We start from the raw sequence: 23726 nt of genomic DNA, 5'->3' as shown, positions 1-23726 counted from the left end.
TGTTGTTACCAAATTGTAATGTTTAATGTAACAGGAGGGGGAAATGATTAAATATATGATGGGAGGGTAATCAGATCAACCAACTTTAATTAAATTTCAGTGAAATGAAATAGAATTTATTGCCCATCGCTGCCTCTGGTGCACCATTCAGAGCCAAACACAACCTTTGGCATGGATAACATTGTGTGCCAGTGCAGGAGCTTCAGAGCTGAATTTCTTGCTCTGTTGAGTCCTTTTGCAGAGCGAAGCACTGAATAGACACTCTACAGAGTTTCTCTAGCTGCATTCCTAATATGACAAGGTACACCAGAGCACCTGTCAGGCCCAACATCTTGCTTTTTGTTGGTGAGGTGGAGGGAGCACTGACTCGCTTAGGACAGCCTCTGCACTCTCAGTCGTTCAAAATTGGCAGAAGTAAAGTTCAAATACTTGATCTCTCAGTACAGTGGTAGCTCGGTTCACGAACTTAATTCGTTCCACGATTCTGGTTGCGAAACGAACTGGTTGCGAACCGAATCAAATTTTCCCATAAGGTTCAATGTAAATACGGTTAATCCGTTCTGAACCATATGTATTTTTTTTTTAAACCACAAAAATATGAAACAAAGTACAGTATAGTACAGTATGAAGAGAGAGAACACTAACCTTGCTTGGGGTAACTTCTGGCGTGGAGGACAGGAAGGTGGGTGGGGAGGTGGTTATTGTTTGGAGGGAGAGTCCCCCTTGCCTACAGGAAGCCACGACCATGTGTCAGAGCAGGGAAGATGGCCACAGGTTGTGTTCGTCACCCGATGCGGAGTTTGCAAACGGAAGCAAAATTTTGCGAATGGTGCTGTTCGTGAACTGAATTGTTCGTGAACAGAAGCGTTCGTGAACCGAGGTATTACTGTACTTTGTGTGTGTGTGTGTGTGTATGTGTGTGTGCACACGCACACACACACGCATGTGTTTGAGTCAGTTTTTGACTCCTTGAGACTGCCTGAACTAGACCCTGCAGTTTACCTGCAAGGTTTTTTGGAGGTGATTTGCCATTGCCTGCTTCCTAGGGCTGGGAGAGAGTGACTTGCTCAGGGTCATCCAGCTGGCTTTGTGTCTAAGGAGGGAGTAGAACTCACAGACTCCTGCTCTCTAGCCCAGGGCCTTAACCACTGCACTAAACTGGCTCTGCAGTACTTCCTATTCAGTGGCAAAATGTACTTTGGAGGACATGGGGCCCTCATGCAGCACTAGTCTGCAGATGAATCTTTTCCTGGGATCACATGGCATGTGTCTTGCAAGTACTTGGAGGAGTAGGAGGACCATGGTTTTCTTGACCATTTCTGACATATTTGTTGAGTTCAGTTCTCTGTCTTCAAACTTGCATAGGTCTGAACTATCATCCCTTCATCCCATGTTGTTTAAAAAAGAGATAGAAATGATACATTTACTTGCTTTTCTTTGGGGGGTGAGGGAAGAGTTGGGAGTTGCATGCATATTCAACCCCACTCCCGGTATCTAAACATTTAGAGTTTGCTGAAGTGGCTATTTTTCTTCTTTTTATAATTTAAAATGGAAATGGTGCCTTCTTTGAAAGCTTGAAGCAATTTACAATCCATCCTTTTTGAAAATAATGGTTCAGGTATCTCTGGGGCCAAGTTCATATGGAAAATATCTGTCAATATTTTCAGGAAATGTTGCTAAATATCTTAGGTATGGATCAATTGCCACCCTAAACAGATACAGAACTCACATGTAGCAGAGGTTTATGTCCACATTTGAATAATTACCTTCTTAGACTTTTCCCTCAAGACTGATCTCCATTTCCCTCTGTTCTGAACATGGAGAAATGAAACCACATCATTTAGCATCTGACAGGACATAAGATAAAAGTCAATAAAAAGAGAATAATTTATTAAAAAGATCTAATGTTACAAGAACAGTACACAGGAACCAGTATTTTACTGTGTCTTTCACATAGTATATACCATTATATATAGTAAATATATACAAGTTGTATACAAGTTTTCTAACATTTTGAGTTGGTTTCTTGTTTTTGGTTTCTAAGCCAAGATTGTTTTTTTTTTCCTTCCAATCACATTCAATTATTATGATAGTATACAAAAATACAGTCTTTCCAGTTATGTTGGACTGTTCTGTTACAAGGTAATCCAAAGAAACTGTAACAAATGAATAAATTCATGTTTGCAGCAAACAAACCCACAATGACAACATTGACAACAAATTAGGGGCATGAGATGGGAGATGTTGTCTTTTATAAAGTAATAAATATGGTAATATGGGGATAATAAAAAATAAACTTGCTTGTTAATAGGCTGTAGATACAAAATCTAACCTTCTGTCCAGGCTTATGATATACCCATCTATCTTTGTAGTGTCACTATGTGAGGTTAAGTTCAGGGCAGTTAAGTAAATCATGGTTATTCAGATGTACAGTGTTGATTAATATCAAGTCAACTGCTGCTCTGCTTGTGGTACAGTCTGCTACAGTAGATCTTACTGGTGACAGAAATCCAAAATATTATTGGTCATGAACATGGGTGAGGCAAGTATGTGAGTTCCCATTGCTGGTGGTGAAATGCCAAAACATGCCTATAAGGAATTCTAGTTCTCTTCAAAGAGGTTTTTAAATATGCCATTCACCATTATCCTGAAAAATAAAAACAGAAAACATAGGGCTGATTGTAATGAGTGGCTGATAGTGTTGGGGAAATTCTAGTGTGGTATTGTCAGGAGATGATTTTGGGGCAGAGGTCTAAGACTATAAGAAGCAGAAAAAGTGATGTCTGCTGAAATGCAACGGGGGTGAATGATCACATTTAATATATGTCAGGTAGCACAACTTGATTATATTTAGACCTATTAATACCTAGAGTCAAAGACTGGAAATCAATGGGATTTAAGTTATTCACGTTTAACTTAAAGACCATTGATTTCAACAGGTCCAGTTTGCATCTGGATTCGACAACTTTCCATCTAAAGAACCCCTCCTCCTGGAATGTTAAATTCTTTGTCTAAAATTAATTAACTGCACTACTGGCAAGTTCCATTTTTTCAATATTATCTGAACCCCCTCCCCCACAAACCCATAGACAGATGATGAAGCAATTCAATTGATTGATAATATGATAAAGTCCTCATGATGATAGTAATGAAATCTATTGAGCTAAAGAGGAATAATGTATTATGTCTTAATATTGATAGCTCTTCCATTTGCTGCTTTATACTGCTGGCAATGACTATGCACCCTATTTTACAAAGGACAATAATCTCTTTGAGAGACTGTCACAGGACAGTTTCTAAGAGCAACCTCTAATTAAAAGCTATCTAATCCAAGTGAGCTTTACTGCTAAATAGTAAGAATAGAAAGCAGTAGCCATAAAGTCCACCAATAATTAGCAGCAAAGGTGAGGAGGTGTATAGATTAACTGGTCACAGGCTTCCACACTATGGCGATATATTTTGTAATTTCTAATCAAATAATAGAAATTATTACTCTATGGGCATCTCTATATACATGTTATGATACATAGATTTTAGTCATGTGTAAATTGCCAACATAGCCCTGTTTGATGGTTATCTTTAAGTAAGGCACTGATGATGTTACCTCGTTGAGTAATGAAACGTCTGCAAGCAAACAACCAAGCTCAGAGAGCACCAAGAATTCCACAGTTCAACCCTGAGCTACAGATATTCTCTTCTATGGGTTATATTTAAGTGACCACCATAGGCTGGATTGATGTTGGGAAGGGTACAGGATGCAATAAGATCTAGGATTTTCTAATGATGTCATCAGGGGTCTAGCATAGCCTAGTAATATCTGGATTTGTCAGCCACCATATCCCACTTAACAGGTTTGAGAGGCTCTGATTTGCATTGGAGGAGTGGTAAACTTCTGATATATCTTGATGTTTGGTCTTAGTTTATCCTTTCAGATTTTTTTAAAACCACATTTCAAAAGCAAGTTCCACTAAGAGTAGAATGCGTTGCCAATACGAATTACTGGTTATGCAAAGCCAAATCACTGTGTGCCTATGAATGGCATTTTCCTGAGCCGGCACTGGGAAAATATTTCTGTTTTAAAGTATAAGACCTTTTCTCTTACTAATTTAACACCACAATAACACTGTACAAAGTCTATTTCCATTTCATTCAATTTAATTTGCCTTTTATTTTTATTTTTCATTAGCTTTTTTTTAAACTAAACTTTTGAAGGGAAGGGTTGGGGGAAAAAAAAAACTTAGCCTGCTTCTAGTATGTTCATTGCTCAAGCTAATGATTGGGGTCACAGTGGTCCAGAAGTATTCAGAATATTTTCTTGATATTCCATCACTCAATGATATGCATAGCCTATTACTGGATAACAGAATATCATTTTACAGTATCACTGGACTACAGAAGACATATACTATTCCATTTGCTTTTGAGATATTAGTTGGTTAGGCCTTCCATCTAAACTTTCAGTTGCTGATGTGCACATTTTTAACTACTTTCTCCCACTTTAAACTGATCAGCATCAGCCAATTTCATGCTTACTGGTTTCTTCAGTCTAGATGGTGTTCCACATGGGAATGTTTTCCTACCAGTTACATTGCAATTGCATATGCAATGAACTTATTAACGTGAGATATGCCTAAGATGATTGATTGGTTGATTGATGTGCCATCAGATCGAATCCTAGAACCACATTTTTCCCCCATGATCTGTCCCTACCCAGGTCTTTCAGGTCTTCCAACTAAGATTATACTGTGTAATATTATAAAGTATTATGCTGATAATATTACATTCCTCACTACATTACACTGCAGTTGTGATAAGGTATTATATATAAACCACAGTTGAGAGGCATGAAAGGCATTTGGAACTATGACTGTTCCTTTCATTAGGGCTACCCTATATGGACTGCAAAAATCCATAAATAGCAACAAAGAGGCAGAATTTTTCTTTATCATCTAATGGTTAACTGAATATGTGCAGCCCAGGTATACAGATATATAATCATCACTCTTCATTTCAACCAAAAAATGTAGGGTATCACTAAATGGAAAATATATAAATTAAATTAGTACCAATAGAAGAATTAAATTGGGAGCAAATGGGAACAAATTGGAAAGAATTAAATTGGGAACAAATGATTGGGGGCCAGAGGATGGTATTTTTGATTGCATTCCCCTCATTCGGGAACATCTCGTTGCCCTAAGTCAGGATGGTCTATTTGATTTTGGGGGGGAAAAATACAGAACCAGACAAATACTAAATGGCATCAAAGACATAAAGATGACTCTAATCCATTGTTGTCATCTAGTGCTCACATGGATTTTTACAATCAAAATAAGGTAGCTCTACATTTCATTCTGCATTTGAATGGGAAAAAAATGTAGGTTATCACTAAATGCAAGAATAATATAGGGAACTAATTGTTTTAAATATGAAGTGTGCATCTATGTGGACTGGATAGTTAAAGGTCTTCAGATTCACATGCTGTACATTAAGCTGGTCTCTATCTCCTATGTAGCCTTAGTCATATCAATACTTGGTAGCCACCAAGTGGATAGAAATGGAGGAAGATCTTACAACCTGTTGGCTGTAAGTGCCGCCTCTGAGGCTTGATGTGGACCCCAGAGAACCCCCCACATTTGCGTTTTGGCAATACATGTCAGTGGCAAGCTGCTTGCACATTGTCCTAACAGTTTTGCAGATTAGGACTTCTGATGGTTGAAGAGGATAGGAAACAGGGTACGGAAAGACCACTATGAAAAAGAGCTCAGGGTTGAGAAAAAGACAATTTCTCTTGAATGTAATATAAGGTTTTATTACCACACATGTTCTGGAAAAAAAAAAGCACAATGAAGCTATCTCTAGATCTCATGATAAGTATGAGCAGGAAAGTGTATATTATATCTGCATTCATTTATTCAAAATTTATCAAATATTAATTTGATAAAAATATTTCTTCTCTGGCACTACCCATTTTCTCCTGAGACCACCCTACTTTTCAGCCCAGTTCTGTGATAGAACGCCTCGGTACAGAAATAGTTGCTTATCCCTAGACAAATAAACAAATTGATGAGAAAATAATACTCACACATACATGTACTGATGATGATGATAAAGAATAATAACTACTATTGATGATGATGATGATGATGATGATGATGATGATGATGATGATGATGATGGTGAATCCAACACTGCAGGCTGTTTTGAAGCCAGACCCTGGATATGGAAAGGCTAAATGCTTTGGACCTTTAGTTTGAGAACGTTAAAAGCATTTGCCCAACCATATCCTTTTCATTTTGGACATTAAAAAAATGTCCTTGGTTCATATTATGGACAATCTAGGCAACACCATATTGTTTCTATCTTGAAATGCTTATTGATATCATTTTGCTAAATCACCAAATATAGACAGTACAGTACCATACAAAAATGAACTACAAAAATAAAGGTCTAAAGACAGAAAGCTGTCTGGGGGAAACAGCTTTGTCTCTCTGCATTAATTTCATACTTGCAGTTAGCAATTGCTGAAGACTCAGATTAAGTGTCCAACAATGATTTCGGTATCGTCTGCACTCCCAATCATGTACAGTTATGCTATTAAAAATAAGCATTTTTTCTTCCTTATTGTAGTGGGCAATATCTAGTACAAAATGAGAGGCCTCAGTTTTATGCTCAGTTCAAAATGCTTCAGATTTACTTGGATCTGAAAAAGTGGCTTGTTATGTGCACGGAGAATACAAACAGAGCAGAAAACAGAAGAAAAATTACCATACTCCACTAATTATACGATGCTCTTCTTTTCTTAAAGGCAACATTTGCTACAGTAATTTTTGAAACGGGGTCACATAATGGCATTTTTCTCTTGATAAGAAAAAAATAAAACAAAAACAGTAGCCAGCCTTCTGAAAAAGAGGAGGGGTAACTCACTAGAATCCAAATGGTTGTCATTTTTTTCTTAAAATTGTTAAAATCCTTAAGAGTGCAAACAAAATGGATGCACTGTACCAGTCATTTGATTTATTAAGGGTATAAGACTGATGTTAGCTAATATATAAACAATTAGAAAGGTAAATAAAATTTGACATAATTCCCGTTGGTTTACAAAAGTTTATATAAAAGAATCTGCATATTTTCTATTGGGCAAAAAAATTCCCTCCCCCCCCAAGAGGACATTTATGGAAACCAAAGAGGAGACACCTGGTGGATTATTTTCATGTTATTTCCTGCCTGCAATATTTTTCCTGGTGCACTATATGCATTTCCAAAACATGCCTTCGATAATTAGCCTTCCGCTTTCTCCCTGGACGCAGAATACCATTCATTGGTGTTATCAGGCTAAAGCAACCAAACAGAGAAATGAGAAAAGTCTTCAGTCTTCTTCCTTCACCATGAGGTTGAAGGGACCATCAATACCAATAGAAATGTTACAGTTGATGAGGAAGTGGTGAAAGCATGTAGACTGGATTGAGAACTTGTGACTTTTCCACCTGGTGTGATCAAAACCATAGAAGAAGAAGAAAAAAAACCCAATCACTATAACATTTTGGAAATGGTACTGTTTAATTTATTTATTTATTTATTTATTTATTTATTTATTTATTATATTCATATGTCCCTGAGTCAGACCGATTCATGGTGGCTTACAAGCAGTTAATACAAAATACAGTAACATTACAAAGATGAAACAATTAAATAAAACAATAACCAACAAAACAGAAATATAATAACACAATAACCATAGGCACCGGTCCTATGATTGTAGTGACAACTGTAACAATAATTACACTACACAGCCCTATGAAAAAGTTCTATTCTGCTGGCCTTCACCCCAGCATGGCCAGTATCAAGGTGTGATGGAAGCTATAGCCCACGATATATGAAAAGCCTATGACATAGAGCTTGAAACTGGAGATACCTAGAACATGAACATCTAAACATATTGCATTAACACTATATCAACTCTGGTTGGCCATTAGTAGAAATGCACACAGAATTCAGTTTTATAGCCCTGCACTCCATAAGTATAAGCATGATAGCAGCTTTAGAATGTGGTCACTGGGAGTCTAATTGTCTTGGTGCCTTACCTGAAAAAGATGATATCCTGATTTGGTTGCTTGGTGTGCCATCTCCCCCTTCGCTGACTGCGCAGACCTCTATGATATAGACACCCACATCAGGGAGAAGCACGACTGCAGATGTTTTCTGTGTTTCAATGACTTGGCTGTTGCTGTGTCCTTCTTGCCTAAACAAGACCTGTTGGAGAACAGGAACAACTGTAGAACTCTAGCATTTAACATCTAATTCCATCAAATTCAGGAAAATAGCAACAGAAACAAGCACAAAGTAACTTAGGATTTAGCTAATGAAATTTCTCTTCTACTCTCTTCGCATGAGCCCTCTTTCATTCCTTCCACACACACACAAAAAAATGTAATAAAGCATTTATTGCACCAGCTTTGCTCATCTGTTCTTTGCTACCCTATTTCCTATTTATCCTGCCCCAAAATTAATAGGCAGGGTTCACATACTGGATTATTTAGCCCCATAGTTTACTAAATAAACCACAACTGGATGGATTCTTCCAGGTTTGTAAGCTATAAACCATATTTAAAGTTGTAATAGCTAGTTTATCATAGTGTAAGCCAAAACCAATAACTCATTATGGTTTAGCCTGTTATTCAGGCCAGGGCATCATGTTTAAACTAAGGTTAGGAAGGTGGAGAATATTGCAGGCTTATACATTCCTTCATTTTTAGTTGCAAACATGAATCTGATTAAATTCCTACCAATGCTAAAACTAATTTATAGTAACTAAGATGAAAGCTAGTTGGTAGTATTTAGTATTTAACCAGAATGTAATAGTACATAGTACTAACTAGTAACATTACTAGTTAATAGTAAACAGGGAAGTAAAGGGAGGGAAAGGGCAGGAAAAGGAAATGGGGTAGGGATGGAGGAAAGGACTGTGTAAGTCTGCATGCTCTTGAAATTCTTAGATATGAGTTGAAAATTGCAAACAAAATACCAAAATAGGCATATTGCTGGATAATTGATAATCATTCCTCCCTCCCTCACTATAGGTACTCTCGTATGGTGCAGTTTTTACTCTATTTCCACCCCTCCACCCCACAATCCCTCCCAAACTGGTTTGAGGCCAATCTTTGATGGCTACTGGTCTCAAAATGTTGAAAATGGGCAGGGAACACCATGAACCAGTCAGTTTCCACAGCTGCTGATTGAAAGGAAAGGTTAGACAGCATGCAGCCTATAAACTTCTGAAGCCATGAAGGATGCCACAGGGGTAGTTTCAAAACCAGGCACTTTTCATTCTCGCTGTGGTTATAGCTAGCAGTGTAGGACCTAAGTGAAGATCCTTGGAAGCAAAAGGAAAATATGGACACGAAGTTGGGCATTTTTAAAAAAACAGTGATTGTGGAATTTATGAAGAGGATTCAGACTGGATTTGTTGTTAGGATTATTTTATTCCTTAGCTTGGACTGGCTGCACCAGTAATCACTGCAGTGTCTCCTTGAGCCTAGGAGCTGGGAGATAAAGCAAAAGCGAATCCAACAGGGAGGAAAAATCCCACCACCATGGACTACCCCTTTGCCCCCCTAAAAAGTCATTTTTTTGCTTTGCTTTCATGCTTTCAGATAAATCATGACTTGGGTCTTGAAACAAGTGGTTATTATGGGTTTGAATAGGTCTATAGCAGTGTTTTTCAAACTTGGCAACTTTAAGATGTGTGGACTTGAACTCCCAGAATTACCCAGCCAGCAGGCTGACTGGGGAATTCTGGGAGTTGAAGTCCACATGTCTTAAAGTTGCCAAGTTTGAAAATCACTGCTGTACAGACAACACTTTGGGATGGGTGCAAAGAGTATGTGTGGAACATCATATATAAAGAACATATATATACACATACATATGGAAAAAGTGAGATGGACAGCCAATAAATTGTGCAAATAAATAAATAAATAAAATGAATATATGTTCCATTCAATTTGGAAAATAAATGTTCTGGTGAATATAGTAACTGTGCTCTCTACTGAACATTACTGGAATAACAGACATGTTAAATGATAAAGAGCAAGAGGACAAATGAAGAAAAAGAGAAACTTAGGAGAAAATACATAGCCAAATATATAAACGTTTGCATTTATAATAATTTCTAATAAAATGCATTTTTAATTCTCTAACAGAAGGATGGGCAACCTTTTTCTTTTTGATGGACTTACCTACCCCACCCACCCATTTATACCACTGAAATTCAGTGACACAATTTCCCAGGTTTTTAAAAAGGCAAATTAAAAAGCCAAATAGGTGTCTGAGGTCTCAAAAGGACTTTCCACTCCAATTTTGCTTAACCCTTCTCAAACTCTGAAGCAAGTCAAATAAACAAACTGGGTTTTAGTCTGATCACCATGTCTCTTGCTGCATTGGAGACTAAAGAAAAACAATGGTCCCAGAAAAAGAAAAAGAAGAAAAAAAGATCGCCCCCCAGTTTAATTGTATGTGTTAAAAAAAAAGAATGTATAAATGAGCAAATACGATTGAATACATGTATAATTTTTAATGTGGCCCAATGACCATTTGCAGCAACTCGGGGAAGTTGAAATCTTCCTGCAAAGGACCCAAGCAAAAAAAAAAAAGACAAACAGATGCTATGAGCACAGATTGCTGGATATCCCCAACACAATCATAACAAATCTCTATGTTTGCACTTCTGCTCTATAAAAGAAATATTAATTTTAATGGCTTTTACGACACCTCGTGCTTCTGCATTTCCTTAAATCCTACTGCAAATGCTGTCAGATTGAAGTGTTTGTATGGATTTTGCTGCAGTCTGCTCCAATTAATAGTCAGATGGGGGTAGTGTTAACAGCATCAAGCAGCACACATTGCCTGGTTTATCGCCCCTGGTTGAGGATCACTATGTACAAAATATAGTCAGGAATTTCATTCAGTTTTAGCCTCTTTCCCAAGTAAAAGTTGCTGCTTTGTTTGAAGTCCATGTTTTAGTAAAGTTGTCTGCACTGGGAGGACAGGGTTAGTTAGAAGCTGAGACATTAATGGATATGAGTTGTGTGGGGGAAGAGGGAGAAAGAAACAGGATTGCATCCCCATGTTCTGCTAATAGAAATCAAAGTCTTGATATGTGTAGATGAAGTTGCAAAATAATGGGTTTTGCAATAGGTTTTAAATGAAAATATCCTGAGTAAACTGATGGGCAAAAGTCCAATGTTCATGATTGACATGACAACATGTAACTTTGTTAATTATCACTGAACAAAAATCCAGTATTAAACTCTTCATTAAAGTTAAGATTTGATCGGCTGCTTAGGTGACAAGATATATCATAAAGGAGCCTCTGGCCTAATTGATTGGTGTCAATAAAACTAGGAAGACAATGAGATGAGGCAAGCAACACAGGAAGATCTCCAATGTGATGTCTTCAGCTACCCCGTAACTCTTGGTACCTTGCAGGTTTCTTGTCTCATCTAAATTAGATTTGTTCAATTAAAAAAGGAAAAAAATGGGAAAATAAGAGCACCAGCCTCCAGCGTCATGTTTATTTTCAAGAATGCTTCCCACCAAAGTCCCACCAAACCTGGTGAGACATTCAAAGAAAATAAGAATAGTAGGTTGTTCCAATGCAGAACTTGCCCAGAAATGAAACAAAGCAACAGTAAGCTGAGGAGATAGGTAGCACATTGTATGGCTAAAGGGGCCAGTGGGGAACAAGTTTTGATAAACAGGATGTTCTTTGGCCACCTCCACTGATTGGAACAATTTTATGGGAGAGCTTCTGAGATGCTTTCAAAATTCGAAAAGCACCCAGTGGCCCCAAAAGTCTAGAGACTCTTGCTTTAGTTATTCACAAAAACATATATTTCCTGACCACAAAGTGATAATGCTAGACTTTTCTCACATCATTTTTTTTTTTTTTTTTGGGTGCATTTTTCCATTCAGAATCAATTCAGAAGAATTCTTTCAGAATTTTTCCAGGGCTGGCCTTCACATTCGCTTAGCTTGCCTCTACTGTCCCCTTTCCACCACCACCATCCCCATCTGTTGCAATGCCTGTTGTTCTACCCAAATTCCTCTAATGCTAAATAAGGTTCATGCTGCAATGCTAAGCATTATTGCATTATGCTGCTGAAAGAAAAGAAAATGATGAAAGAGAACCAGAGAGGGAGATGGTTAATCTGACACACTGACCTTATATCCCATCACGTCAGACTCATTAGCTAAAGGCTTTACAGGCTGCCATCCCAGGGAAACATGGGGACCATCCTGAACCCACATAATGTTTGGTGCTTGACTAGGCGCTGAAAAAAACATTGGAAAAAAAAAAGTTAGAGATATTTTTTTCAAAAGCTTGGCTGGGGGGTGGGGGGGGGGGCAGGGAGAAAATTGAACCACTTGCTCCAAAACTGCAATCTTAATAGCTACCGATGAATCATTACATTTCCTTTTGCTGTTCCATGTCAAAAATGTTTAGCCATGTTTTCCAGAAAGATAACTTCTTGCTTCTCATGAATAACAGTAATAACTACCCTTTTTTAGAATGCAAGTCCCTTGAAATGAGGTTATGAATAATGACAACAACAAGTCAGAGTTCTTGTGGTTGCTGTTGTTATTTAATATACATTTCAAGGAAAGGGAGGGAAAGGAGAATTGGAACCGGATGATTTGAGGACAAAAATTGGTAACTTACGAGATTTCTTAGTGGCTGCGTGGACAGTGTCGCTTGGTGGTCCGTAGCCTGCTGAGTTGAATGCCTTCACTCTCAGGTGGTACAGGGTGTTGCCTTCTAGCCCTGTGAGGATGACAGATGACTCATTTCCTTCCGTCTTGGCCTTTTCTGCTGCTTCTTCTTGTTCCATATCTTTCCAGTAGCCAATCTGCCAATGAAAGACAATGGGTTTAGCAGAGACCATTTGTGAGAGTCCTTCCTATGGTGGCCTCTCCTAATGCTTATAGTGACTCTTATGCTTATAGCCGATGTCACCCTATAACGCTATTTAAAATAGTTCTTTAGACTTAGAAGGAACATTTTTTGATGAACCTGACAATTGATCATGAGGTAAATATTATCAGTGGTGGATTTGTATGACTAATACATGGCCGCCATCCTCACTGTTGGCTTCTGTCTATCCAGATTGAGAAATACCATCTGATTCCCTTTGGTTGTCAAAGAATTTATTGTTATCCAGGGGCTATCAGCTGCTGAACTTTACTGTAATCAGCCTTTTCCATCCTGGTGTCCTCCAGATACTGTATGTACTATAATTCTCAGAAGCAGAAGGTTGTACTCCAGATATAAGTAGAAGAGAAGGTTGGGCAAAAAACAAAATAACAACCAAACAAAAAACAAACAAAAAACCCCAAGTGTATAAGATATATTACAGCAAGGCTTCACTTACAGCAAGAAGCATTAAAAGCTGAGTGCTTTAAAACCTGAAGCCAAATCTGCACAGTGGAAATAGCATCAAAGCAAACCTTGGATCAAAGAAAATATTGGATGGTTTCTTCCAGTGCTTTTTGTGAAGGCAACTCTATACAGGAGAAGACTTTTGACTGGTAATGACTGTGAGTCTTAGTCCAAAAGCTGTGTTCAACCTGAAATAAGAGCCCCATTTTTTTTTTAGAAACGTCATCCGAATTAATAAAAACCCTTTCAGTACTGGAGATAAATTCTTGAAGAAGGAAGACATTTAGCAACTTTGCTAACACACCTGGGGAGTTTCATGGCTGAATATGATCTGGAAGATAAGTCTCCTATATCAAGCCAACATTGATTTATTTAATTACATTTAGTCTCCTGTTCCTCCAATTAATTCAGAGTGAGATGCATTGCTCCCCTCTTCATTTATCCCCACAATGCCTGCACAAAATATAAAGGAAGAACACAAGCTTTGGGTCAACATCTGATATACCTGGGCCTAGGCTCATCTGCCTCAGGAAGGTTTATTAGGGGTTAAATCTTTCCTGTGCTTCCCCTAGCTGCTTCTTCCTGGCTGTTTTACCTGATGATGTTACAAGCAGATAGTGGGAATTGGTCATCATTTTTTGGGCTTCAGATAACTTAACATCAGATAGCTGATTCTATAGAAAATTCAACATGGTGGCTACCACCTTCTACCAGCTCGCAGGTAAATTAACCAGGGATAGCTGAGGTTCTCTTGAATCAGATGTCCTGATCTAGGGGCGTTTCACTAGGTTAAGCTGAGACAAAACAGCCAGTCCTACATTATGGAGTGAACTGAGTGATGATAAAAAACTGCAATTTTGGCTCACCCTTCTACTACTACAACATTCCTACTCTTCTGCTCCAGACTGCCTTCTACACTTTGCTACTTCTGTCACTTATAATGCTTCCACTGCTGCCTCCTGCATATGTAACCAGCAAATCAGGAGAAACCAGAATAAGTGCTGTCAGGAACTCAAAGGCAACTTTAGAATCTCAAGGGTAGCCCACACTTGTGGGTCTTCAAAGAAGCCTACTATTCATACCTGGCCCGCTTTGACTGAATTGTGTGAAGAAATGGCAAAAACAATATTTCCTTCCCTGTCAGCCATAGAGCACAGAGAGGAAGCTCTTCATCCATGTAATGAATTGGAGATGACAGAACACCTGAGGAAACCTTGTAGTGGTCTAATCATATTGAACCAGCATCGCTGGAGGACAGAGAGAGAGGAAGAGGATTTGGTTTGTGTTACTTTGAGAGGAGCTCGTTTCTGTTGAGTGTAATTCCAAAAACAAAAAACAAAAAACAAAAAACCCCAACCCTCTCTCTGGAATACCTTCTCTTCCTTTGCACACAAGACCAAATAGTTTTTGATGTTTACAAGTCTGGCTGTCAGTGTCTGCCTTTTCTGAGCTTTTCCCACTCTTGGGAGTTCATGCTTGCAACGTATGAATACAGAACAGCTCCTCTGAAATTCATTCAGTGCAGGTACTAACTTTGTACAAGAGATGTGTTGCAGGGTTTGTCTCTTTCCCTCTGTGTAGTGCAACAACAACATTCTTATTTCAGTGCGAGTCTAAAATTGTTTCTATCATCTGAGTGCAATGCAGTCGTCACTAAATTAAATATCTACAAAAACCACACATCTGTTAACAAGACTAGTCTTTGTTAGATAATTAAATTATTAAGAAGATGGTAATGGAACCCAGTTCGGTTGATCTGCCAAAAAAACTGCATAGAGGCTGTCATTGGAAGCTCCGTTCGAATCAAAGAAGTCAAGAAGACCATCTGCAGGAGGACATCAAAAAGGTTGAGAGGTGGCTGTGACCATGCAATAGAAGCCGCACTCTTCTTTTATGTGCAGCACATGTGCAGCACATTTCACAAGAGGTGGGATTTGGCTGTGTAGCTGCAACCATCATCTTGACTTTTTTGACCTCTTGTGGATACCCCTAATTTTCAAGTAGTTCTACAGGAATTCACCAAGTCTCACATTCCCTTATTCCCACTTAATCTAGTGCTTCCCAGACATATTCAAACTGCAACTTCCAGAACTCCCTGTTTTCAAAGATGCTCCACTATCTCTTCGCCAATCTTGGAGTTGATGTTGATTATATCTCATCTCCATCTTTATGACTTACACTTGGATGCTACAGGACTTCCCACTCCAACCAGAGTTGGCCTGCACTATTAGATGATCTAGGGAAAAACTTTTCCTAGTGCCCCCCCCCTTTGGGAAATTAAGGGAACTGAAGCAGGAGGCTCAGCTTTTTAGTTGCTGTGCCTGTTTTCTGGAACAGTCTCCCAAGGGAGATCAGAGTGTCACCATTCCTGATGGCGGTGACAAAGACATTGAAGAACGAGTCATTCTAGAGACAATCCAACCAGTTTGGGACCATCTTTGTCTTATTTTTTAAATTTTTTGGGGGAAGGTAATATAATATACCAATCATCATATTATGATTGATGCTTGTTCTTTCTTGAGATGTTAAGACTGCTGTGGATATTTTATTTGTTTTTTATTGTGCAAGCTGCAAAGAATCAGTCTGATATAAATGTGATAAACAAACCAACAAATAGCTAATTGAGCAGAATGGAATGAATTATGAAGGCAAATTACACCTCTACGATCAGAGGAAACGGCAAATTTCATAAAAATCAGTACATTCTCCCTTGGAATTTGGACCTCATTGCTTTTTATTATTATTTTATCTGTGAACTTCTCATCTTTTCATGAGCAGCCAATTCCACCCTTTCTCTGAGTCTTAGGATATGTATGCAATTATGTATGGGCCAATTAATAAGCTTTTTTCTTTTATTGTTGCTTTTGTGTTTGTTCCAGTTTTGTAAGAAGATAACATTTGGTTTTGAAGAACTATTCATAATTATCTAGACAGCATTTTCTCATAGACTGAGCTTTAAAGTCCAAATCTGAGAATGCAGTGCCAACAGCTTCAGTCGGGCAGCATATACATTTAATAAATTATTATTCTCATTAGCTTCAAGAATCTTGTAATAACTCTCACACATTTTTCGGGGTGAGTCTATCTGTGCCCCTAAAACACAATTCCTAAAAGATAGGTGCAGGTGCAATTAAAACAATGTTTACATGCTGCACGTTATTACAGATATTACAATTATGCATAGCATTGTAACTTTAGCAGTTTATGCCAGCCCCATGATACAGGAACATAGAAACCTGCATTGTGACAAATTCAGCCCATATTCCATCCCCCTCTCTGTTGCCTGTTCTGCCTGGCAGCAGTACTGTGGGGATGAAGGTAATTTTTTCCAATCCTGCCTAGAAATGCTGTGAATTGATCCTGAGATCATCTCCACACAAGACATGTACTTTACTGCTGACCTACAGTTCATCTCTACATATACCAATTGGAGGTAAAGGGAGAGGGGAAAGTAAAAAAAAGGAAGAAGGTATAAAAGTTATGTCCTTTGACTTTTTACTCTGATAACATGAGCCTGCCAGGACTTGCATCTGGTGAATTGTAAGCTGCAGTTCTTCTCTCTCCCCTTCTTCCCGTACATTGCTTTGACTGCATATCTGTCATGTAAGTTCACGTTTCCTTAGCTAAGTCTCTTATGGAGATCCTTCAAGTTTCTCAGAAGCAATGAGCTTGAGATCTACCACCTCCACAATAGGATATGGGAAGCAAGGATCTCTTCACCATTCAAAGCACTACATCGAATAGGAAGCTGCTTTAAACTGTTAGTCCAGCTGGCCTAGTTCTGTCTGCTCTGGCTGGCAGTAGCTTCCCAGGATTTCAGAGGAAGACCTTTCTTACCACCTGCTTCTTGATATATCTGTAAGAGATTATAGGAACCAGCACACTGTTCATGGTAGAGTGGAGAGGTTAGCAGGTATGTACAGATCTTCCCTATCTCTCCAGTTCCCTTCCTGCCGTAAATTCTCCATGGAGGAGGGAACAATGCATTTTCTACAGATAAGATGTGCTATAAATTGCAGTCCTTCCCTCATCAACGTTACTGTTTCTCTGGAGGTTTTTCCCCAAAGAAGAATGAACAAGCAACAGGGGCATCAACATGGCAGCTATAGTTCTGCAGCTGAAGCCTTTTATATGTGGGTTGTGTAAAAAGAAAATCACCACCACATTCAAGGATGCTTCTATAATCAGTCAAATTGCAGTGACTGTTGTCCAGTTTGGAAAGCAAAGAAGTTTGGGAAAACGTGCAAGCCAGAAAGCCCACAGGAAACCACCTTGCTGATAATATGATTGCAAGAGAAAGGCTAGGAGTTGTAAAAGGGGCTGAAGGCTGTGCCTAATGGTCTAGGGATTTTATGTCTTACTTAGTATAATGGGTAATCCAATCCTGAGTGACTGGAGTGGTCTCCAATATTGTAAAGATTTAACATCTTGATTTCAAACAATTCTTTTAGAAGAACAGAGAGAAATAACAAAAGGACCCTTCCCCCCACCCTTCAGCCAACCTGGATTATATTTTGTATTAATACCTCAAACCCCTGAGGTCTTCCTAGGCTTTCTTTATTGTGCCTCCACGCAACAAGAATCTCTGATACAGATAGTCCTGTAGCCTTGACATCGGTAGGAGCATCACTGGGTTCTGCAGGAAGAAAGAATTGAAATAATAATGTTTGGCCAAAGCAGTTTGCATCTATAGAAATAGATTACTCTTCCCATTCATCTCTCCTATTGCTCAGGATAAAACGTCATAGCTGTCCTGGGCATCAGACAAGCAATGTACTAGAACCCAATTGTTCTTCTTTATGTTATATCCCATCGTCTTCATGGGATTCACCTATCTGGAATTCCAATGCTAGCAATCTCCTCTTAAGCATGTCCGTATTTCTTGGAAGCTAGCAACATGCTGAGCACTACGATGGGCATAATGTGATTGCGATGGCTTATTACTGCTGTGCTGCAGAAACAACGGAACAATTATATCCCATATTTCAGAAAAAAAAATGTCCACAGCAATAAAATACATTAATGTAATCACAAAAAGAAACACATACAACCAAAGGCTCTTATTAACATTGTACTGTTATATCGGGAAGAACGTAGCTAGAGGATACTACTTTTCCTTCTGTTCATTCTGCAGGCTTCAATATTTGTTGAACACAATATCTGTTTACAATTTTCATTGGGAGAACCATCAAACACGAAGAAGACAGAGGTTTACAGAAAATCCAGACAAAGAGTTACAGAAAATCCAGATTTTGCAGAAGAGGATCTTGAACCCAGCATTCTGACTGAATGCTGGTTATATAAAATTTGGGATAAAGTGTCGTGAAGGAGAGCAAAGTAAGACATTCTTGATCTTGAGATGAGGTACATAGTGTTTTACTGTGTATACTCTACTGACTCTTACATAAGAGAGAAAACAAAGTATAAATACTGAATTAAAAAAAATATAAAGAGAAAAGCCATTAATAAAATTCTAAATATAAATTCTGAGAAAGTAAAAAGCAATCCAACCATATACAACTATAAGACTAATTTTCAAAATCATATTACAGGTAGTCCTCATTTAGTGACCACAATTGGGACTGGCAGCTTGGTTGTTAAATGAAGCAGTCACTAAGTGAAACCATGACTGTGCTTATGATCTTATTTCAGCTTTCCTTTGCTTTAAATACCTGTGAAGGTCATACATGAGACGATTGGTCACAAACTTGCTTTCTCATTGCTGTTGTAACTTCAAATGGTTGCTAAATGAGGCAGTCACTAAACAAGGACTACCTGTAGTTTCCAGCCTGAAATGTGTAGCCATCATTAGGAACTTAGCTGTACTAAGAATAAAATAGAACATAAAATCTAGATGGTCATTCTAGAAACTTTCAATAAGAGAGAGTAAGTGTTTTCAAGAAAGAAGGACATATTCTACTCGTTCTATAAACAAATCAAAGTGGTAATCTCCTAGGAGGAATATATATTATGGAGTTCCACAGATCTAATGGCCATTCCTTCTTCACAGGAAATCTGAGAACTATTGTTGAACAATTGTTTGGTGAAATAACCAAGATTATTTCCAAGTTTATCTCAAGGTAACTATGATAGTTAAATTGGTATGCAATTGACAATTTCTCTTTCTACATTAGATGTATCTACCAATTGTCTTTTTAGCATTTAGAACCAAATGCTATAATAAATAAATTCAGTTTTCCCATTAGTTTTAGACACTCAGTACTGTAGTATATGGCATGCTAAATACAGAAGTCCAGATGCTGGCAACTGGGGTGTGGCTTGGAATATTTTAGAGGCTATAACATGTTATAAATATTAGTTATAAATCATTAGACTTCTTCATCAGTAGATATTTATAGCTGGAAATTATTAATACAATATTAATAAAAAGTGATGATTATTACACTGGCAACAATTATAGGAAAACCTAATTAATCCATCTATCTTATTTTTAGTGTTAGTCAAACAATGTACAGCAGTATATTGAGTTGAAGGCTATTTCAAATGAAGCAAATTTGAAATCCAAATCAATATAAGGTTTCAGAATGTTATGTTCTATCTTATTCATTGATTAGTGCATTCCCATAACATTTGCAGTTTAGTAACTAATATCAATGAAACTTCAGTGAATAATTGCACCTTGTGAAAAATATGCATTCATACACTGAAGAAATATACTGCATTTCTATTCCCACAGTTAAAAGATAGATAGATAGATAGATAGATAGATAGATAGATAGATAGATAGATAGATAGATGTTTCTCATTTTATAAGGACACATACAGTTGGAACGTGTAGTGTGAAAAGCATGAAACGAGGAAAACTTGAACTTGTTGAAGTGGAAATGAAATATACTAGATTGGAAATTGAATGAATAAATAATTTTAGACTGGAATAGGTTCCTTTAAATCAGATGATTGCATGATCAAATAAATCTATTAAATATATCTATTAGGCCCAGAGAACATCAGTGCTATACAAATCTATGTACCTTCCAATAGTTACAGACATTGAAGAATTTTATGGCAAAGTGCAAGAGGCAATAAATGCAACAATACTACTAATGAGTGATTGGAAAGAATATTAAACTTAGAAAGTTAAAAAGAATAGATGCCTCAGCAAGATTTGGCCTGGGCAACAGATACAGTCATATATGAAACCAATATAAGGAACAGATTCAGTTTGCTTAACATATGAAAGAACTTGCAGAACTATGTAAAAAAGGTAAGAAATACCATGAAAACTGAAGTAGAACAAATAATTTCAACATTTTAAAGAGGAAAAGTTCCAAGGCACTGGGCTAGAAACTGGGAGACCATGAGTTCTAGTCCCACCTTTGACACATAGCCAGCTGGGTGACCTTGGGCCAGTCACTCTCTCTCAGCCCTAGGGAGCAGGCAATGGCATGCCACTTCTGAAATCTTGCCAAGAAAACTACAGGGACTTGTCCAGGCAGTCACCAGGAGTCAACACTGACTTGAAGGCATCCCCCCTCCCCAAAATGATATCACCACTCCCCCAGAAAAAAAGATGATGGATGAAAGGTTTGAGCAACAAGAATGATATATAATGACTGTACATGGTCATCCAACATCAAAGGACTTTCCAGGCAAGAATTGGTAAGGAAAATTATGTCAATAAAGAATATAAACAAGCACAGGAAAATAACAAGAAAAGGAAAATGAGAGTTATTTTTAAGATCAGGGAAATTATAGGAAAATGTGCACTTGAAGGTTATCATGGAAAAGATATAATGGAAGCAACTGAGCTTAAACGATAATGGAAAGCTTACACTGAAATAATTTACACATGGAATTACAGATTGATAGAAAATTTGCAAAGGGAGAATGTTTATTCAGAACTGATTCCACTAGAAAGTGATGTATGATAGGCAATAGCCCAGCTGTCAAACAGGAAAGCTCTGGATACAGATGAAATATCCACTGAACTGCTTACAGCTGTAGAAGAAGAGGCATTGAGGGTTCACAATTCTCATACCAGAGAGAGCTGGAGAAGTAAAATAACTCTAGGGAAGAAGGCAAGGACAGATCTAGGCAAAATCATGAAGGATAAGGATATTTATATGGCAACAAAGATCAGAATAACTAAAGTGATGGCTCAGGACACTGAGTAGCAGTAGGAGAAAAAAGAGAACTGGTTTCTAAGAGTACTATAAGAGGTTAGTCCTGGACCAAATAAAGGCTGAATTGGGGCAAAGATCACAAAGAAGAAACTAACATTAAGAACATGATGATGGGCTAGAAAAAAAAGGCATTGGCAAAATCAAAGACACTGTCCTTGGAAGAGTTACACGTTGCTATTAGACAGGTTGAGATGGTGAGTGTTTGTCTGTTCAATTGCACCTAATTAAAAATGTGTATGTGCCTGTGATTCAGCTCCTAATAGGTAGCTTTATAGTAAGCATGTAGGTAACTAACAGAAAAAGTATAATCCAGCAATAGCAATATACAATTCACCGTATTTAGTACTGTGGCAAGCTATGCTTTCTCCCTAAACATAAATGGATTATGTGCCATGAAGTCAATGTCGATTCTTAAGATAGATTTTCTCCAGAATCATCTATCTCCAACCTGGTCATTCAGATCTTCCAGTGATGCACCCATTAAGTAAGCAAGCAAGGAACCAAGGAAACAAAAACTATTTTCTCCATGAGAGAGGGCAGATAGAAAGGGCGCAGGAAGTGCAACTGACTTTTTGTGGCAGATATATATATCCAAACTAAAGAAACAGTGCAAGCGTATGGTTGAACTGAACTACAGTTGCTACTCTGATCATTGTAGTATACTTCCACAGGAACCTGGTGCTTTAGCAGCAATGGAGGGCCAAAAGTCTGCCTTGCAGTTTCTTAAACATTTCCTTTCCTTATACATGATGCTTCTGTTTTTACACCTTATTCTTGGGGGCCTTGATCCATACGGATCTTTCTTTGTGGTGTTTTTAAGCTTAATTTATTATAGGAGGTGCTTGAAAGAGCTACAACTCGTGGTGTTGTCTTCTCTTACACATGTTCCATCATGGATGCTGTCTGGCTGCCCATATTGGAAGTGTAGAAAGTCATGGTGGCTGAAGATCACTGCAGAGATGACCATGCACTGAAAGACAAGGCATACACCCATCTCTTGTCCATAAATAAATTCAAGAATATAACATTTCATTGTTTAGAATTTCACTGAGGCTTTTTCCTCCTTTGAATTATTTTTTCAAATTGAGTAAGAAGCAATAGAAATGCAATTTCTACTGAAACTAACTCTGATTTTGTAAGACTCTTGGTAAAATACTTTGAATGGCCCTGCTTGCCTCCAGTAATGCCTCTGTGCTGTTTTCAACCCAGTTTACTAATTTGCCTTCTCCCACTCATTCAAGTTCAAGAAAATATAAACAATCAGGAAGAAACAGGGAAGTGTTTTTAAGACAGTTTCTTTGGCACCAACTTTTTTATGTCTTATAGAAATATGTAGGGTGGAAGAAAATGTGTTTGGTTAGCACATTAAAACAAACAAATCCAATTCATACTTCCCTAATCAACAGCTAATCTGAAATGCAATCATTCTTCATTTTTTTGGTATTTTTCTGAATGCTGTGGTGCAGTTCTCTGATCCAAATGTGCATAAAAATGTTTACATTGTATAATATATGCATAAAATTTAAATATTGGGACAAATGTGTACAAAAATGTATATTATTCAAAGTATACAAAAATGCAGGTGCATATAAAACAATCCATGTATTGGGAGGAACAGAAACAAGAGTACAATTAATATTCATGCTGATATTTAACCTAAATATTTGCAAGACAGTAGAGGAAGGGGATGGAATGAATGCATCTTTCAAAAAAATATGAAAGTTTAGACAATTGATTTGTCTATTACTAGACAGAAGAACAAGAGAGATCCCATATAGATGAAAGGGCACAGCGACCAGAAACATGATCCAATGATTCCTCCCCAAGTCTCTTGCATCTCTGAGTCAAGCTGCTATGATAATGAAGATTTGGCTATAAAGAAATGCAGATATGTGGCAAAATGCATGTCCAGGAAGCTGCAGATGACACCCTGCCATATCGTCAGGGCTAGCTGACAGGCAAACTTGCTGAACTAAATGTTAATGGGATAATGCTTGCTGTACATTTTGCTGAAGACAATGCCATCCTTGGCTTATGAAGATATTAATTATCTCCCCAACAGTTCTCTTACAGTGGAGGTAGGAAATAGACAGACTGATTGATAGAATATGGGTTTGGTTAGATTAAAAGCTTGAAAAGACATTTCC

General features: G+C 37.8%; 1 protein-coding gene across 1 annotated transcript in view; it reads right to left on the bottom strand.

The window, feature by feature from the left end:
* Positions 1 to 1942: 1942 nt before the first annotated feature.
* Positions 1943 to 23726, bottom strand: part of CNTN5 (contactin 5) — a 723666-nt gene continuing 701882 nt past the window's right edge. Inside the window, exons 22-26 of the mRNA XM_088140604.1 lie at positions 17962 to 18071; positions 12719 to 12905; positions 12220 to 12329; positions 8082 to 8250; positions 1943 to 7484 (exon numbers count right to left, since the gene is read on the bottom strand). Of these exons, the coding sequence (XP_087996730.1) occupies positions 7381 to 7484; positions 8082 to 8250; positions 12220 to 12329; positions 12719 to 12905; positions 17962 to 18071 (680 nt within the window). The 3' untranslated portion in view covers positions 1943 to 7380. The remainder of the gene's footprint in view (positions 7485 to 8081; positions 8251 to 12219; positions 12330 to 12718; positions 12906 to 17961; positions 18072 to 23726) is intronic.

The sequence above is a fragment of the Python bivittatus genome, unplaced genomic scaffold, assembly GCF_059951505.1.
Source record: "Python bivittatus isolate LINGU-HERP-01145 unplaced genomic scaffold, Pbiv_v1 ctg000340_np1212, whole genome shotgun sequence".
Taxonomy (NCBI): domain Eukaryota; kingdom Metazoa; phylum Chordata; class Lepidosauria; order Squamata; family Pythonidae; genus Python; species Python bivittatus.
The sequence above is the reverse complement of the archived record's forward strand: the minus strand, read 5'-3'. Positions and strand labels throughout refer to the sequence as shown.